This window comes from Schistocerca gregaria, chromosome 6, assembly GCF_023897955.1.
Source record: "Schistocerca gregaria isolate iqSchGreg1 chromosome 6, iqSchGreg1.2, whole genome shotgun sequence".
NCBI classification, from domain to species: domain Eukaryota; kingdom Metazoa; phylum Arthropoda; class Insecta; order Orthoptera; family Acrididae; genus Schistocerca; species Schistocerca gregaria.
In genome coordinates, this window is record NC_064925.1 from 3109223 (window position 1) to 3125496 (window position 16274).

Here is a 16274-nt window from a genome sequence, read left to right on the forward strand (position 1 = left end):
TTAACTGCTGAATGAAGGATATTGTTTGGTCCAGCAACATTCAGTCTACAAAAAGTATAAAGTTTATCTTGGGAATCTAACAAATAGTGTATAGCATGGAAGACAACACTGAGTATAGCTTTTTCTGAACTTTAATTAGAATTATCTTTAAAGTTAATTGATTCCCATCAAATAAAATATTCTCAGAGAGTGGAATGAATGCTTCTGAATGAAATGGTGTCAATAGTTTAGAGATTGTGCTGATTACCACAAAATGTTTTCCAATTTGACTTCATTATTGTAACTTCAGTTACTTAACTCTTTCAGTTAAAAAAGAGTTCATAAAGCTAAAGATAACAGATCATCAGTTATAAGAAGATCAATAAAATTATATGAATTATGGTGTAAATAGTACTTCGATAAACCTGTGTACCTGCTGCTTATACATGATGTGTATAATTATTTTTGATGAAAGTTAAAAGATAAAAATAGTAATTTAGGAAGCATAGAAACATAACAGATGGTGAAAGTCCTCCTTCGTTCGAGTCTCGGTCGAGCACCAGTTTTAATCTGCCAGGAAGTTTCATATCAGCGCACACTCTGCTGCAGAGTGAAAATCTCATTCTGGAAACATCCCCCAGGCTGTGGCTAAGCCATGTCTCCGCAGTATCCTTTCTTTCAGGAGTGCTAGTTCTGCAAGGTTCGCAGGAGAGCTTCTGTTAAGTTTGGAAGGTAGGAGACGGATACTGGCAGAAGTAAAGCTCTGAGTACCGGGCATGAGTTGTGCTTCGGTATCTCAGATGGTAGAGGACTTTCCCGCGAAAGGCAAAGGTCCCGAGTTAGAGTCTCGGTAGGGCACACAGTTTTAATCTGCCAGGAAGTTTCATATCAGCGCACACTCCGCTGCAGAGTGAAAATCTCATTCCTCCTCAATTTTGTCACAATCTCCCTACATACAGTGGCCTCCTTGCTTATGGCCCTGCCACTGTCAAATTCTACCTCTCCTGTGTCCTCCAAATCTACCACCTCAGTCCTTGAGAGTAATATGTACAAACAAATACATTGGCACATCCGTGGGAATCAATATGCCACACACACATTTGTGCCAGCCTTTCTGAGCCCTCTGAAGGGAACCTTCCTAGTAATCCAAGATAGAAAATCTTATAATTGAATCAGGTTCATTGATATCTTTATAATCTGTGCACTGAGCAAAGCCAGTCTCTCTCCCATCTGCTTCACCTGGTTTTTCTCAGCCCAGCTTATCACTTCCTGGATGTTGACATGTACATCTCCTGTATCATTATAAAAACCTCTGGTCTTATCACACCCACTAATCATCAACAGAACTTCCATTTTGATAGCGGTCACTGCTTCCACACTAAAGTGATTTCCATGTAGTCTGCCTACCTTGGATGACTCATGTGCAGTGATGGCCAATCCCTTGCCCAATATTCTGTCTTGCTAAGTGCTTCACAGAGCTGTTACCCTCCAAACCTAGTCCACAAATAAATCTTCTGTGCCATAACCAAACACACACCTAATCCTTTGATCATTCCCAGTACCTACATTCACTCTGGACTGGAACAACTTAACTGTATCAGTCAGAGTTTCAACCTCTTATCAATCCTTTCCCACCCTTTCTTATGAAATGCTCTAGTACTCTAATCTATCCTTATGCCACATATGCTTCAAACACTTTGCCACATGGATCATACACGTGTGGGGGGTGGGGGGGGGGGGGGGGGGGGGGGGAACCAATGAGAAAGACTACCATACAAATCTTATTTCTGTCCCATCAGACATATCCTATTTAATCCTCTTCTGCCTTGCGTTTCTTCTATACTGAATTATACGAGGCACTACTAATAGTGAAAGCAAGTCATGTCATCTCTGCTGTAACTTCCGCACAGTATTTTATGGTGGCATGACCACCAACCAGCTGTCCACCTGAATAAATACTGTGGCAGAGACCAAGTGCAAAATTGATCACCCAGTTTTGTGCACGTGTGCACACAGTATGTAATTCAAACATTGGGCATTGATTGGTACTTAAGAGATTGAAATTGTAGCTAAGCTTTTGGTCAATGTCCTTATTTAGGGTTAACTGAAAAAAACATGCACATACTCGTCCTTCATTACATTTTCTCAGATGGTTACATCAGCGTAGCACAGATCGGGCTACTGTGTAGTGACACTTTTCATCTTGTTTGTTTGCCTGTCAATACCCAATGTCTCAACTATATGGTGAGTAGCTACCTTTACTCCTTCCATTATTTGTATTCAACCCACGACTTTCCATTTCAGCACTGTTCAAACTGCAAACCTGTCTTACAGTTACTTCTGTTGTAATTGATTTCTTTTGAAGGGTATGATAGTTGCTCCTTCATCATATTTTCTTGTTAAAATTTGCTCAAAAATTTGTTACTTTCCATGAAATGAAAATTATGTGCTCACTTCAGGTAAAAGTAGTCGATGAAACTGGAAAGATGGTACCACTTGGTACCACTGGCGAACTCTGGGTGCGTGGCTACTGCAATATGCTAGGTTACTGGGGTGACAAAAAACACACAGAAGAAACAATCAGAGAAGATCGATGGCTCAGAACAGGGTATGTACAAATCACATGCTATATTACACCACTGTTTAGATTTATTTCAAATATGTTAATGAAAGTATACCAATATCAGAGTCGCTGCTCTTCTTTATATTACAAAAACATCCAGCAAATTCTCTTGGGTAATAAAGCTAGATATTGTTCTGGACATATAGCTAAAAGTGTTTTATCACTTATTTCCTTGACTTGAAATCTTTGTCAGCTCTGTATTCCATGTTAATAGGTAATGAACATAAACTGAGAAATAGAAGTTTTATACTAAGGTTACCTAGTAATAAAATGTTACTTGCAGCTGTTAAGATGAATTATATTTTTTTCTTAGTAGCTTCAATCAATAATGCTCATTCTCACACAGAACCTGTCACTGAAACTGATAGTAAAATTATGTAATTCATGTTGGCAGAACCTGGTGAATATTATCACCTAAGAGTCCTTAGCCAAGTGCGCAGAGCATTGTGGCAAAAATACGTGCATGATATTTTGTCAACAAAATGAGTTACCAGGCTTACTGGTGCACTAATATCAGGAGGCAGCAGCACCTCTCTTTTAATCCATATGTGCTTGATCCACTCCTTCTGCAGCCTACAGAGGTTAACCAATCATTATATGCTACTTTCTCGCCATGGTACTACTACACCTGATGTGCTATCACTCAAAAATTTTGAAGTGCATTTTGTTTCACTTCATGTTTGGATTGTCAGATGCCATTCTCAGCATCCACTGTCCTTTAATGGAATGGAAGGTACCATCCCAGACAAGAAATATCTGACCAAACTTCTCACAATCCAAATTTCAATTGAATTATCTATGACCCAAGGATTAGACGTCATTGAGAGTACCTTCATTTATAATAAATTAAACTATGCAGAAATGTGTTCATTAGGATTTAAGATTATGTAACAAAAATAGAAAAGAAACAACTGAAAATGATGATATTAATAAAACAAAACATACACCTATGTTGGGTAGACACCACATTTGAGCATGTAAGATTCCAGGTGGCGAAATAACAACAAAAAATATAAATTTTTAATATTGCTTTAAATTTTTAATATTGCTTTAAATTTTTGCATAGTTAAAGAGATGAATCAGAAACACAAACAATAATTAAGAGAATGTGTGCTGTACATATTATAAAAGAGACATACTGAAGTTATACTAGCTACATAGAAAAAAAATATTAACTTTTAATCTGGTAAAGGAAGAAGTGGATCCCAGAAGAGAGTACAGCGCAGTGAACTACTTGCAAGCTACAAACAAAATTACAGACTGGCATAATGTGTGTGAATTATCACTTTATCTGGGTTCAAGACGTTGAGAAAGTTTTTGTCTAGGTTTGCCCAAATCCTTTTCAAACAAAACTAGAATTAGTGTTAACTCAACCTTTGTTAGTATACTGAAAAATATATTGCTATAGCTTCCTTACAATTTGTAAAGGTAGTGAGAGATTCAGGTCACCTGAACCTAGCAATACCAGATATTCACTACTTTCCATGAGATTATCATGTTGTTGTATGTGATGTCATGCAGATGCAAACAGGAAGGGAACTGTACACTAGCAATAATGTCTATTGTACCCATTAGTTTAAAGAAGTGGCTCAATATAACTGTCAGGAATTTGAAGAATTAAATGCTTGCCACCAGCTGTACAGTTTATTCTTTATTGGTGCTAGTTTTGGTTGTAGTGACCATCTTCACATGAACAAAAGCTGCACTGTAGATGAATATGCAGTTCAGCCTTCTGTAGAATTAACTGAAAACTTCAGTAATGAAGCATGTAAGGAGCCATATATAACAGGTCACTATTAAGATACCAGCATAAAATTGGCTTTTCCAGGACTAAACTGAGTGATCATTTAGATAGTGTCACTAAGACTGGTATCTGTTGACATGAGTACGTGAAAGTACTTGTTCTTTGAGGTACTCATGTCAGCAGTGGCCAGTCCTAGTGACACTACCTTAATGATCGCTCACTTTAATAACAATGGAAATGAAATTGAACTGTTTGCTTCTAGTGCAGAAGTTACTTTTGTTCTGGTATCATGATCATAACCTATTATGTTCTTCTGTAAACGTTTTTTGATTCAGTTGGTTTTCAGATTATCCTAAGAAAAGTTTTTTGTTTGTAATTTTTTGGAATGTAGGTAATTGTGACAAACAATGATCTCTATCCTGTAGCATAGCTCAAAGTAATTCAGACTGAAAGGTGACAACTTGGTTGATAGTTAGCAAAGCACAAAACTGAGTATCAGATCTTAATGTGGAGAAATATTGATCTGTAGTGTAGCTTAAGTTCTATGATTTAGTAGTGATTTAGTTGAATGATGCCAAAGATTTCAGTTAATACCAAATTAAGGAGGAAATATGCAAGGTGGAGTCCACACCAGCTAAACTATTCTTGGCATTCATAGATGAAGTTTTCAGATCCTATAGCAGGAAGTACAAAGAAGGAATAAGAGATGCCAGAACATAACTGAATGAAATTTGTTCACTGATGACATATTGTTTCCCTCTAGTGTGATTAAGCATCATCAATGAATAGAAAAAAACTAATACCACAGTATTTGTAGCAGACCTGGAAATTGATTAAAGTAAGACTGGAAATAATGCAACATATTACACAGAAAATAGTACAAATTAACAGTAAAATCATAGAACTGGCTAAGTTCATGTATTTAAGGCAGTGGAAGACCTTTGGAAAGATAGCTGTAGACATAAACAGAAGAGTAGAAAATGACTTAAAGTGCTTTTGGTAAACTAAATGTAGTTTTCAAAATTAAGCTTCCAGTGTGTGTGAAAGGAGGGTTTACAGTTGGCATATATTGCCTGGTTTCACTATATATTGCAAGGTGTGGACTTTTAATGGAAAAATGATTCAGAGTTGTGGTTAACTCAACTATCAGTGGAGATATCCATGATGTGAATTACTAGGAGAGGCAGGATAACAAACAACTGGATTAGGAGCAAATTGGAGTGAAGACATGATGATGACCATAATTAAAGTGAATTGGAGTGGGCAGCCTTTGAAGCCAGGTAAATAATTGCAGATAGACTGTGAAGGTTCTTTAATGAATACTAAGAGACAAGCAAAGAAAAAGATGATAACTTCGTGTAAGGTAAGCAGGTGACGAGAAAACATCCAGAAGCAGCATGGACCTGTATAGTTATATATCATAAAATTTTTGAAAACCTACTCAGCGATGTTATAATTTGTTAAATTTAAAATTTAAAACAGTCTTGATACCAATTTTTTTTTTTATTTATTGGAGTTAGTGAGTGATTTAGACTCTTTCATAGAGCCATCTCAGACTCCAGAGTGGTGGATGGACACTGCCAGATGAGTTTCTAGGGTCACAGATCACACTTATTAATAATTATAATACAGTCATATATCTCCTGTTACAGTTACATTGTCAGCAAGTAAACCAAGTCCTTTCATCAACACATGGATTTTTTCATCGTTACTTACTTTTCTACATGAAAGTGTATACAATGTAAATGACAAATTACTATATACATAACTAGGTCTACTTTGTGTCTTCGGATTGATATTACAATGCCAGGTTTCATAGGTGGTAACATCACGATCTGCGAAGGATTCCAGTCCAGGTAATGAAGCGTTTTTACAACGAACAATGGAGAGAGTAAACCAACCGCTATTAGAATTTCCTGTTGGGACGTCAAGGGTAAAAATTAACTCTGCACCCACGGAAGAAGATAGGTCCATTGAGAACTACACTTCGAGCAGTTCTTGTATTGATGATGATGTTAATGATTTCCAATTTCTAACATCCTACAATCATTCCTCATTCCTCACAGGAATTCTGTGATCGTATCACTCTACATTTTCTATGAATTCCACATTTCACTGTCTTCAGTCTAATATTACCACCCAACTCACCTGCAAACAATGGTGAACTAACTGGGGGCAATGGGGTGGGGATGAGGTATGGTTTCTGCCCTCTCAAATTCACTTGGAGAGGTAAATGATCTACAGTCAATTGGTGATAAACATTAAGCTGCTCATCAGGAAATACGTGATTGATACTTCAGTTGACAATATTTTATGCTCGTTACTGAATCAGATCACATTCTTGAAGCTACTGTCTGTCTGACCATGTTAAAAATCTTATAACTTAATGTGACTCTTCAAGCTCTCCTGGTGGATGTCTTGTAAATAGTCTTCATGGATTTGTGCCAGATCACGTTGTGCAAATTCCACTATATTTCCTCGGAGCAACTGCCAGACATCTTCAGGTGGTTCAACCTTGCTGGTGGCTAGGTAAGACTGATGGTATCTGCACATCAGTGCCCATTTCTAAAACATGCACGTGAAGAATGCACAGCCGTGGAAATCGTGCCTGCACATTCTTCGCACGCGTGTTCTAGTAACAGGAAGTCGATGTGCAGATACAGTCAGTCGTACCTAGCCACCAGCAAAGTTGAACCACCTGAAGATGTCGGACAGTTGCTCCAAGGAAACATTGTGGAATTTGCACAATGTGATCCGACGGCAAGACTGTGAAGACTATTTAGATCTTATAACGTCTCCTAGACTCTGTCCCGTCCTAACCTGCTCTGTCCTTCTCTTTCTTTGTCCCATTTTTTAGTCCATGCCTCTTTAACTTTCAATAAAGAAATGCCCTACTGGGAGACAAGCACTGACTGTATTTGTAACGAACCACTTTTGTGTAAAATTTAGCCATGTAAAAACAGGACAACTCGCATGAGATTAGCAACATCTGCTGGCCAATCAGGAGAAAGCTGGAACTGCTTTACAAGTAATTGTCAGTTGACTCAGGTTACTGCGGTGACCAGGAAAGGCACATTTTATGTGCACTTCATCAATGTGTAGCTCTGATCTTCCAGTCTGATTGCTTGTGGTGCCTGGAAGAAGTCTTGCCTGAGAATATCAGGACTACATTCTTTTAAAATAAAAGTTCAGGGGCTGCATCCTGTCGTACATATTCTTGTAATAGATCTTCCTTTCAGTTTGTTGTATTTCCCATTTGTGATTTTCAGCACAATTACTTTGATATCACAGAACATAGTCATTTTAACTGGCAATGAAAAGCATTAACATGATATAAAAAGAAACTGTTGTGTTGACTAGCACCTGGAATGGTTGGCAGTTGATGGTGAATCAATGCCATCTTGGTTACTGTCGCCCATGGAGGATTTACATGTGTGACAGCCTCAACAGCATAGATGGCCACCTCACTTGGTTTTCCTGAATTCAGCAGCTAGGCAAGCGGCTGGACCCTCTGTGATGGGAAATGGCTACAGCATGTTGAGGAGTGATCTCATCCAGGGTACAGAAACCAGCTTTGACCCACAATTTGACTGTAATCACGTGAGGTTGAACAGCATTAATAGGACTGTTGTGAAATTGACATCTTGTTGTGTAGTAGTCATCAAACACTCATCTTCTTTCTCTGCAGCCTCCAAATGTCTGTTCTTCTGGAGTGCTTCATACTTGCTGTAGGAGTTGGTTGTACCTGCATTGGCCAGATATTGGATTTTCATTTAATGGCTGCGCCACAGGTCCAAATTGGTAATAGCCATTCTTCATAGGGCATTCATCTGATGGTGGAGACTGGTGCCAAAGATACATACATCTCTTCAATGTTCTCTACTACCTCCTGACGTATGGGGTCAACGTTAATGGGCTCTATATCTTGTATATTCAGTGCAACAGTTTTGGCTGCCATAAAATGCTGCAAGTCTTCTTTTACAACCTGGTGTAGGAGAAAAGAAAAATCATAGTGATCTTCCACAACTGTCATAGGGACCTCTTTCATCTGACTCGTCTCTTGTACATTTCTATGATGTGTTGTCACAGCTTCATGTTACTGTGTTGTTGATTAGTAACTTAGTACATGTCTTCTGTGACGCCTTTCATGAAATAAGAGATTTTGTCAGATTCTGTCATATTAGGATACACAATATTGCAAAGGGCCAAAACATTATGTATATAAGACTGCCACTTCTCCATGACAATGAGCCCTGCTTGTAGATAATTCTTCTGCTATGTGGACTTGCTGTTGATTGTCACCAAATGTTTTCTTCACTTCAGCTTGAAATTTGTCCCAGCTTTTGAGTTTGTCTTCATTGTTCTCAGCACATTCTTGGGTTGTGCTGTCCAGGTGAAAGCATACATTTTCCAAACACAGCATGTCATCCCACTTGTTGTATTTGCTGATTTGGTGAAGTCCTTTAATGTTACACTGGGTTGTGGCCAGTATCTCCAGAAAACAGTGACAGAGCCTGATGTACTCCTGTTTTGGAGTCTATTGTCTTCTGACTATATGGACCTTTGGAATGATATATTGCTTTTATTCTGATTCCTGCCCATGTAGGTGATGGCTTTTGTATTGCTTAATTGGAGCCACATTGATGTAGATGTTTTGAAGTACATGCCATCTTCAGCAAACTGTCATGTTGAAACCACAATAAAGTCCAAATCTGAAGGCAGTATTGTCAGTGAGGTAAAACACTTAAAATTGAAGACAAATTTATTACTGACATCAGTGTGTGGGCAGAGCAGAACTGACTTCCTGGACAAAGTGTGCACCTGCCACCGCCCCCCCCCCACCCCCCCCCCCCCACACACACACGCTCACACAAAATTAAAAATTAACAGATTTTAATAAGATGCTTCCATTTCTTACAGGGATGCTTTCATCCTTGAAGAAAATGGTTATGGTAAAATTGTTGGCAGGATAAAAGATATGATTATTCGCGGAGGAGAAAATATATTCCCAAAGGAAATAGAAATACTATTGGAGACTCATCCAAGTATTTCAGAAGCTCAGGTAAGAAGACTTCTTCATTTATTTACATATTCAGCTTTATTCCTATGCTTGCTTGAATTACATTTGTGATTTCTCATGTTAATCAGATTTGGTATTTTTATCCTAAACATTTTCAGTGCATAGCCAGGGCTTTTTTTTCCCCAGTCACAAATACAACCCTCACTCACGTTGTATCTTTCTGCTGTACAGTTTCCAATATTCTTTGCTTCTTCAATAATTTTAAGTTTTTCTTCAGCTGTGTATGAGTGATGATGAGAACTTCTGGCCTTCATAAGTTAACATATGGTTAACACTTCACTTCTAACATGCTCACATTAAGATTGAGGCCACAACACCTCTTTAGTATAACGAGATCTATTGTTGGAGATGGAGCAGTACCAACCTTATTATAATTAACCCATGCAACCCAGTTTCCATCCTTAAATTTGGGGAAAATATGCACAGATTATTCGTGTATTAATAGCATAATGTATTAAAAATTAACTGGATGACTGCCTACATACTCAACAAATAGAGAATTAGACAAATGGCATTATTATCTTGCGTGTAACAATATTTTACTTTGGCAAGCTGAAGTATTTCCTGTGTTTTGAATCTGCACTTGTTATTTTACTTAGGTGTTTGGGATAGCTGATGACAGACTTGGTGAACAAGTGTGTGTTGCCATAAGTACCAAAAAGGGCCACAAACTGACCGAACAAGATGTGAAAGACTTCTGCAGAGGAAAGGTAGGGTGCAAACCTAGTCCTTGTTAATCTTCTCAACATTAAATATGTTGTGTGGCCTTGGTTGCCTGGGATTGCAGTCACACATGCCTGTCTCATTTATTTTTTAATCTATTTTTGATGATTGCGTTACTGACCGAAAGCTTTATTTGTGACAGTCTTTTTGTCATGCGTATCTGCGACTTAGCATCACCACTATATGGTGAGTAGCAGCTTTCCGTTTCATATTATAGTTACATTCCACCCTGGATTTTTCCATTGTTTGTTCAACTAATGAGAGTATTCTGCTCAATATTGCTGGAGTTTCAAAACTGTTTTGGGATTATTCTCTGATGAGTAGGGAAAACAATTAGTTAGTGCATTAGAGCTGCTATCAAAGATTGTCACTACAGTTACATGAAATAATAGTAACTAATAGTTCATTTTGTTCTAAATACAATAGTCAGTTCTTGAACAATCTTGTTTTATTATTTATATCATAAAAAATGTATAAACCAGTTTAAAATGACTAAGTTTCAAAACTAAGAGTTCCTTTACTTATAAAAAAAAAGTTTCAAGGACTTGGAAATACTTAATACAACATTCACTAAGTATCTCAGCTCATGGACTCTGCTAAATACCAGGTTGAGAGGAAAATCAGCAATCCAGGACCAACAATACAAATGATTTGAAAGTTGAGAACTTGGAGGGAGGTGATTCATCAAGAAAAGCAAAATTAATAAAACATCCAGGAAAGATGTATGTCAGGCATATCACACTTGCTGTAGGAAAAGATCTGCAAAAGAGAGAATTTTTAGAAAGAATGGAAATATTTGAGGATTTGAAGTATTAGGTTGAGACCAGTCAATAATTGACTTTTTGTAATCACCACACTAACATAGAAATATGAACTATCACGTTAGAACAGCTAGCAGGATACTGGATTATGAAAGAAGGGGTTAGATTAGTTGTTATTGGAAGACCATGTAGAGCAAGATACGCAACAGCAGTGTCGTCACAAGTGTATAAACCATATAGGAAGAGTGCTGAGTAGAGAAGTGCTCTCTCTCTCTCTCTCTCTCTCTCTCTCTATCTATCTTTGGGGGACAGGGGGGAGGAGATGTCTGTAGCTAGTGAAATCAGTATGATTATGTTTCAGTATTGTGAAAAGGAAAGTTGCTACTCACCATATAGCGGAGATCCCGACTCCAGTCCAGACACAAACACCACCTATCCCATCAAAAGCAGGACCACCTGTGAAACCAGTCACATAATCTACAAGCTATGCTGCAACCACTATGTGGGCATGAAAACCAACAAGCTGTATGTCCCAATGTATGGCCACTGACAAACTGGGGCTAAGAAACAAGTGGACCACCCTATTGCTGAGCACACAACCAAACACATCATTCATTTCAATGACTGCTTCACAGCCTGTGCCATATGGATCCTTCCCATAAACAACAGATGTCCAGGATTTGTGCAGATGTCAACTTTCCCTGCAATGTATCATACATTCCTGTAACCCTCCTGGCCTCAACCTATGTTAGTCATTGTACTCTCCCATGCAGCCCCTTCTCTATTCCCATTCCAGCACTACACAGCCCTTACTCCTTCATCACACAGTAATTTCCCTTCCCCCTCCTAACCTCCTGATTGCACATAGCTATCCTACTCTCTGTACACTTTTGACCCTCCATGCTTCCCAACAGCGCTCCACCACGCCTACCCTACTATCCTTCCCTCTCCCTGCTCCTCCTTACCCCCACCCAGTTGCCACTCCCATCATGCACTGGTGCTGCTGCTCGCAGTGTGGGCTCTGTCACCTGGGACTGCAGTCAAGCGTGTGTGAGGTGTGCGTGTGTGTGCGCTGTCTAATTCTGACAAAGGCCTTACTGGCCAAAAGCTGTTATTTGTGACAGTCTTTTTATTGTGCCTATTTGCAATTCAGCATCTCCACTATGAGGAGGAGGAGGAGGAGGAGGAGGAGGAGGAGGAAATGTGGATTGATTTGACACATGCAGTAAAATGTTATAAGAATAATTAGATAATATAGATGTACTAAATTAAGGGTTGCACAAAATTAAGTACCTTTAAAAAGTGGATATCATCATTTGATGTGGATCTATGTGAAATGTATGTTCATTTCCAGTATTTCTCCAAAATCTCTATGTTAAACAATGTTACGCTATAATATATTGTGGAGCCTTGTAGTATAGTTCAGAATAACTGTTGTTGAACATTTGTGCCACATGGAGTTAAACACAAAAAATGAGCAGTGAAATTCACTCCCAATAGAAGTATAAACAATATCCATATAATTATTAAATTTAATTTCCACAATTGTCCATCTCAAGAAGTTAATGCTAATCACAACCTGCAGTAGCTGCTATTAATTTACAACTTGATGAAATCCACATCCTTTAAGGCACTCCTTCATGATGGGATTTACAGAACTTTTTGTATGTATAAATAAATAAAGTCCATTTTGTCTATTTTAAACATTCAAATTGTAGTCTTAAACATTTCATGTGTTTATTCTGTGATGATCAATACAAAGCTCTATGCTTGTAATTTAATATATCTTTCCATATACAGTTTCTGCAGTTTGACAATATATTGACTTTAATAACTTCTTTTTCTGAATAGATTGCTCATTTCAAGATACCACACTACATCAGATTTGTGGAGGAATTTCCAAAGACTGTGTCAGGAAAAATTCAAAAATTTAAACTGAGGAAAATGTTAGAAAAAGAACTTGGGAAAGAAACACAGTGAATGATGATGTAGTCATGAAACGAAGTATTCTGTGTAACTGTAAAAGAATATTTTATTGTGCTTAAAATATTATTTTAGGAGATTTAAATAATAAATCTTAAAAGCAGAATGAACAACAAACAAACTGTTAAGTTTAAATCAATGTTCTTAGTTAATATTGACTAGCTGCCATAAGAAACTTGAAAAATAATTTGTATAGATCAGTGGAGCACCTTCATCATGTAAATGTTAACTATGAACAGCAAGTGACAGAAGTCACTGATACTGGCACTATTCAGTGCATACTACATAAAAATGTATAGATGCTGAGTATAATATTTATAAATTAATAACCTAATTTGATGTTACAGTAAGTAAACTTTTTTTAATTGTTAAGTCTTGGCCATTTTTCTATGTTCTGTGAGTAAGCTTCCATCTCCGCCAGTTCAAATATTTCAAAATGTTTTTACCAGAATGAAGATTGTAATCCCATACTGGCATTGGGAGCAGTGCAAGAGAGGATGTGAAACATTAGAATTTTTAAAAAAATATACTCTGCATGTTGTGATTTGGTAATTGCTCTATGGTATACAGTTGATTTGAAAAACTTTTGACTTCTCTGAACGGCTGGTTCTGTTCACACAATACTCAAAAATTAACATGCAAATTAGTAATGAAGTTGTGCTAATGACATAAGTATCACATCAAAGTGCTGCATCTTTCTACTAGAAATGCTGAAAAATAGAACTTGTAATACAATAAATGTTCATATAAACCTGTTATCTGATGGATTAAAAATAAAGGAATGTACAAATAACTCAAAATCAGTACATATGTTATGAAATCGTTTAAATTTACACCCAACAATGCTTACATTGTGACAGATGAAAGCAAAAAAACAAGTGCGAACAGCCAGGCTTCTACCAGGTCTCTAAAAAATTTGAAGGGTGCGGCTCCTTACATAATCGTTCACATACAAAATCATTGACATCCATATACATATAGATACAAATATTGGTACATACACACAAAAAAAATATTTGGAAAGGGGTATTACAGTGCCCACTGAATGACTATGACACAGATCATTGCTTTGTTCAACTAGTCATTCACCCTTTACAAATCAAAAGGAACTGATGATATGTACACATTTCTTTGTCTTGTTTGATGAAAACTGTTGCAGTAAGTGTACTGTTCAATCATTGTGTAGTCCTTGGCATGGACTAGCCTTCTGGCAACATGATATGTGAGTGAAACAATGTTCCAGAGTTGAATGTTGATTCTGTACTCTTGTTGGCTTGTGCACACATGCAATCTTTGGCTGTGAGTCCATTGGAGAAGTGACATCAGTTGCGGGTTATGACATCAGACAAACACAGTGTTGTCTTCCTCATTCTCACTCCTGTGTCTGGTCTCATTCATGCAGCAGTGCTGAGGCTCTATGATTCAAGAAACATTTGCACACTGACATAACTGCACTTCTGTTATGCATATGGAATTAAAATACATATATAATACGTAAGTCCACACACACCCTATTGGCAGCACAACCTCATTAAGAAAGTGGCATCAGTTCTTTCCTAAGGTAACTGTACCCTTGGTACCTGGCAGAAATACTGTTTTTAGATTCACCTTTTTACAATGGATAACAACAAAGGGTCATAATAAACTATTGTTCATTTTTCATCATGTTTTCTACTGTAAAGGTTTGGGCATTGTCCATTGCAGAAACAAAGCAAATTCAGGCAAAGCTGAAAGTTCATTGTCTGTTGGATAACACATTGCTTATCTACAAGGATTAAAAAGTGGTTGTTGATATTCACATGCTTATCACTGTGTCCATAAGCTTTCTTTCCTTGTTTTAAATGGCACAATAATGTGCACTGCATAGACATGCAGTGACAGTTACAGTTTATTACTGGTATGCCGCAGCTGTATTCAGACATGACTGTCCGACACGGCACACCTTTCTTTACTGAGGTAAGTTTACACCTTTTGTACACGGCAGAAATGCTGTTTTAAAAAAACTAAACTCCACTCAAACAGGCCATAAAGGCCCAACAATACCAACCAGCAGCCATGTCATCCTCAGCCCACCGGTGGACTTGGAGGCCCCTGTGGTCAGCACAGTGCTCTCCCGTTTGTCAGTTTACAACACCGGAGCCGCTACTTCTCAATCAAGTAGCTCCTCAGTTGTGCCTCAAAAGGGCTGAGTACACGCCGTTTGCCAACAGCTCTCAGCAGACTGAATGGTCATGCACCCAAGTGCTAGCAGAGCCTGACAGTGATAAACTTTGGTGATCTGATGGGAACTTGTATTACCACTGTGGCAAGGCCATTAGCCCAGAAATGGTATTTACTTGTGCTGATATCTGTTTAGCACCCCACCAGGGATCAGGATTACATACAATGCACTAATTCTCTAGCTCAGCACGTGATTGGTCATTGTTTAGAGATTCACACCACTAGTTTGTTTTTTATTATAATAGTACTCTAGGCATCTTCGTACATGAGCTGTGTGGGGTAGGCATGCGGTCTGAGGCTCTTTGTCACAGTTGGGCCACCTCCAACCCCCCCCCACCCTCCTTCTCCCTGTTGGAGGTTAGTCCTCTGTTGGGCATGGGTGTGTATGTGTTGTCCTTAGCGTAAGTTAAAGTTAGATTAAGTAATGTGTAATCTTAGGGGCTGATGACCTCAGCAGTTTGGTCCCGTAGAACTTGCCACAAATTTCTATGTTTGTACTATTTCCTCCATTGTTGTTGTTGTTGTTGTTGTTGTTGTTGTTGCAATTGCATTAGTGATAGTGATTAAGAATATCATCCACTTTAGTCGCATACACACGGTCCTTCATGAATCACCTGAACTCAAGCAGTGAAATGTCGGGTGAATGTGATGGCCAGGAAATGAGTCCTTTGTGTCCGATCCAACGATTGGAAAATTTCCTATCAAGGAACTTGCAAACAGCCATTGACCAATGCGGCGGAGCTCAATCTTTTTGAAAAATGGTGTTGGGTTGAAAGTCTTGTATCTGAGGGTACACAAAGTGCTCCAACATGTCCAGATATACTGACCCATTCACTGTTTGTTCCTCAAAGAAGAACAGTCCAACAATCCTGTTGTGCAGTAACTTACACCAGACGTTTAGTTTAGGGCTATCACGAACATGTTCAATGACAACATGCGGATTTTGAAAACCCCAAATCCAAACATTATGCCTATTAACCCTTCCTGATAGATGAAAGGTTGCCTCATCTGAGAATAAACATCTTTCCAGGAAGCTTGGCATCCGCATCAATCTGCTGCAGCACATCCACAGCAAATTGTTGTCTGCGTGGTTTGTCGTTCTGTGTCAGATGTTGCAGAATTTGCACTTTATAAGCACACACATGAAGATGCTGGTGAACT

At 38.2% G+C, this 16274-nt stretch overlaps 1 protein-coding gene across 2 annotated transcripts in view; it reads left to right on the forward strand.

The window, feature by feature from the left end:
- LOC126279042 (medium-chain acyl-CoA ligase ACSF2, mitochondrial-like) overlaps positions 1-13693 on the forward strand; it is a 211318-nt gene extending 197625 nt beyond the window's left edge. For both annotated transcript variants that reach the window (XM_049979445.1, XM_049979446.1), the window contains 4 exons: positions 2439-2587; positions 9267-9408; positions 10026-10136; positions 12762-13693. In XM_049979445.1, the coding sequence (XP_049835402.1) occupies positions 2439-2587; positions 9267-9408; positions 10026-10136; positions 12762-12890 (531 nt within the window). In that variant the 3' untranslated portion in view covers positions 12891-13693. The remainder of the gene's footprint in view (positions 1-2438; positions 2588-9266; positions 9409-10025; positions 10137-12761) is intronic.
- Positions 13694-16274: the final 2581 nt, after the last annotated feature.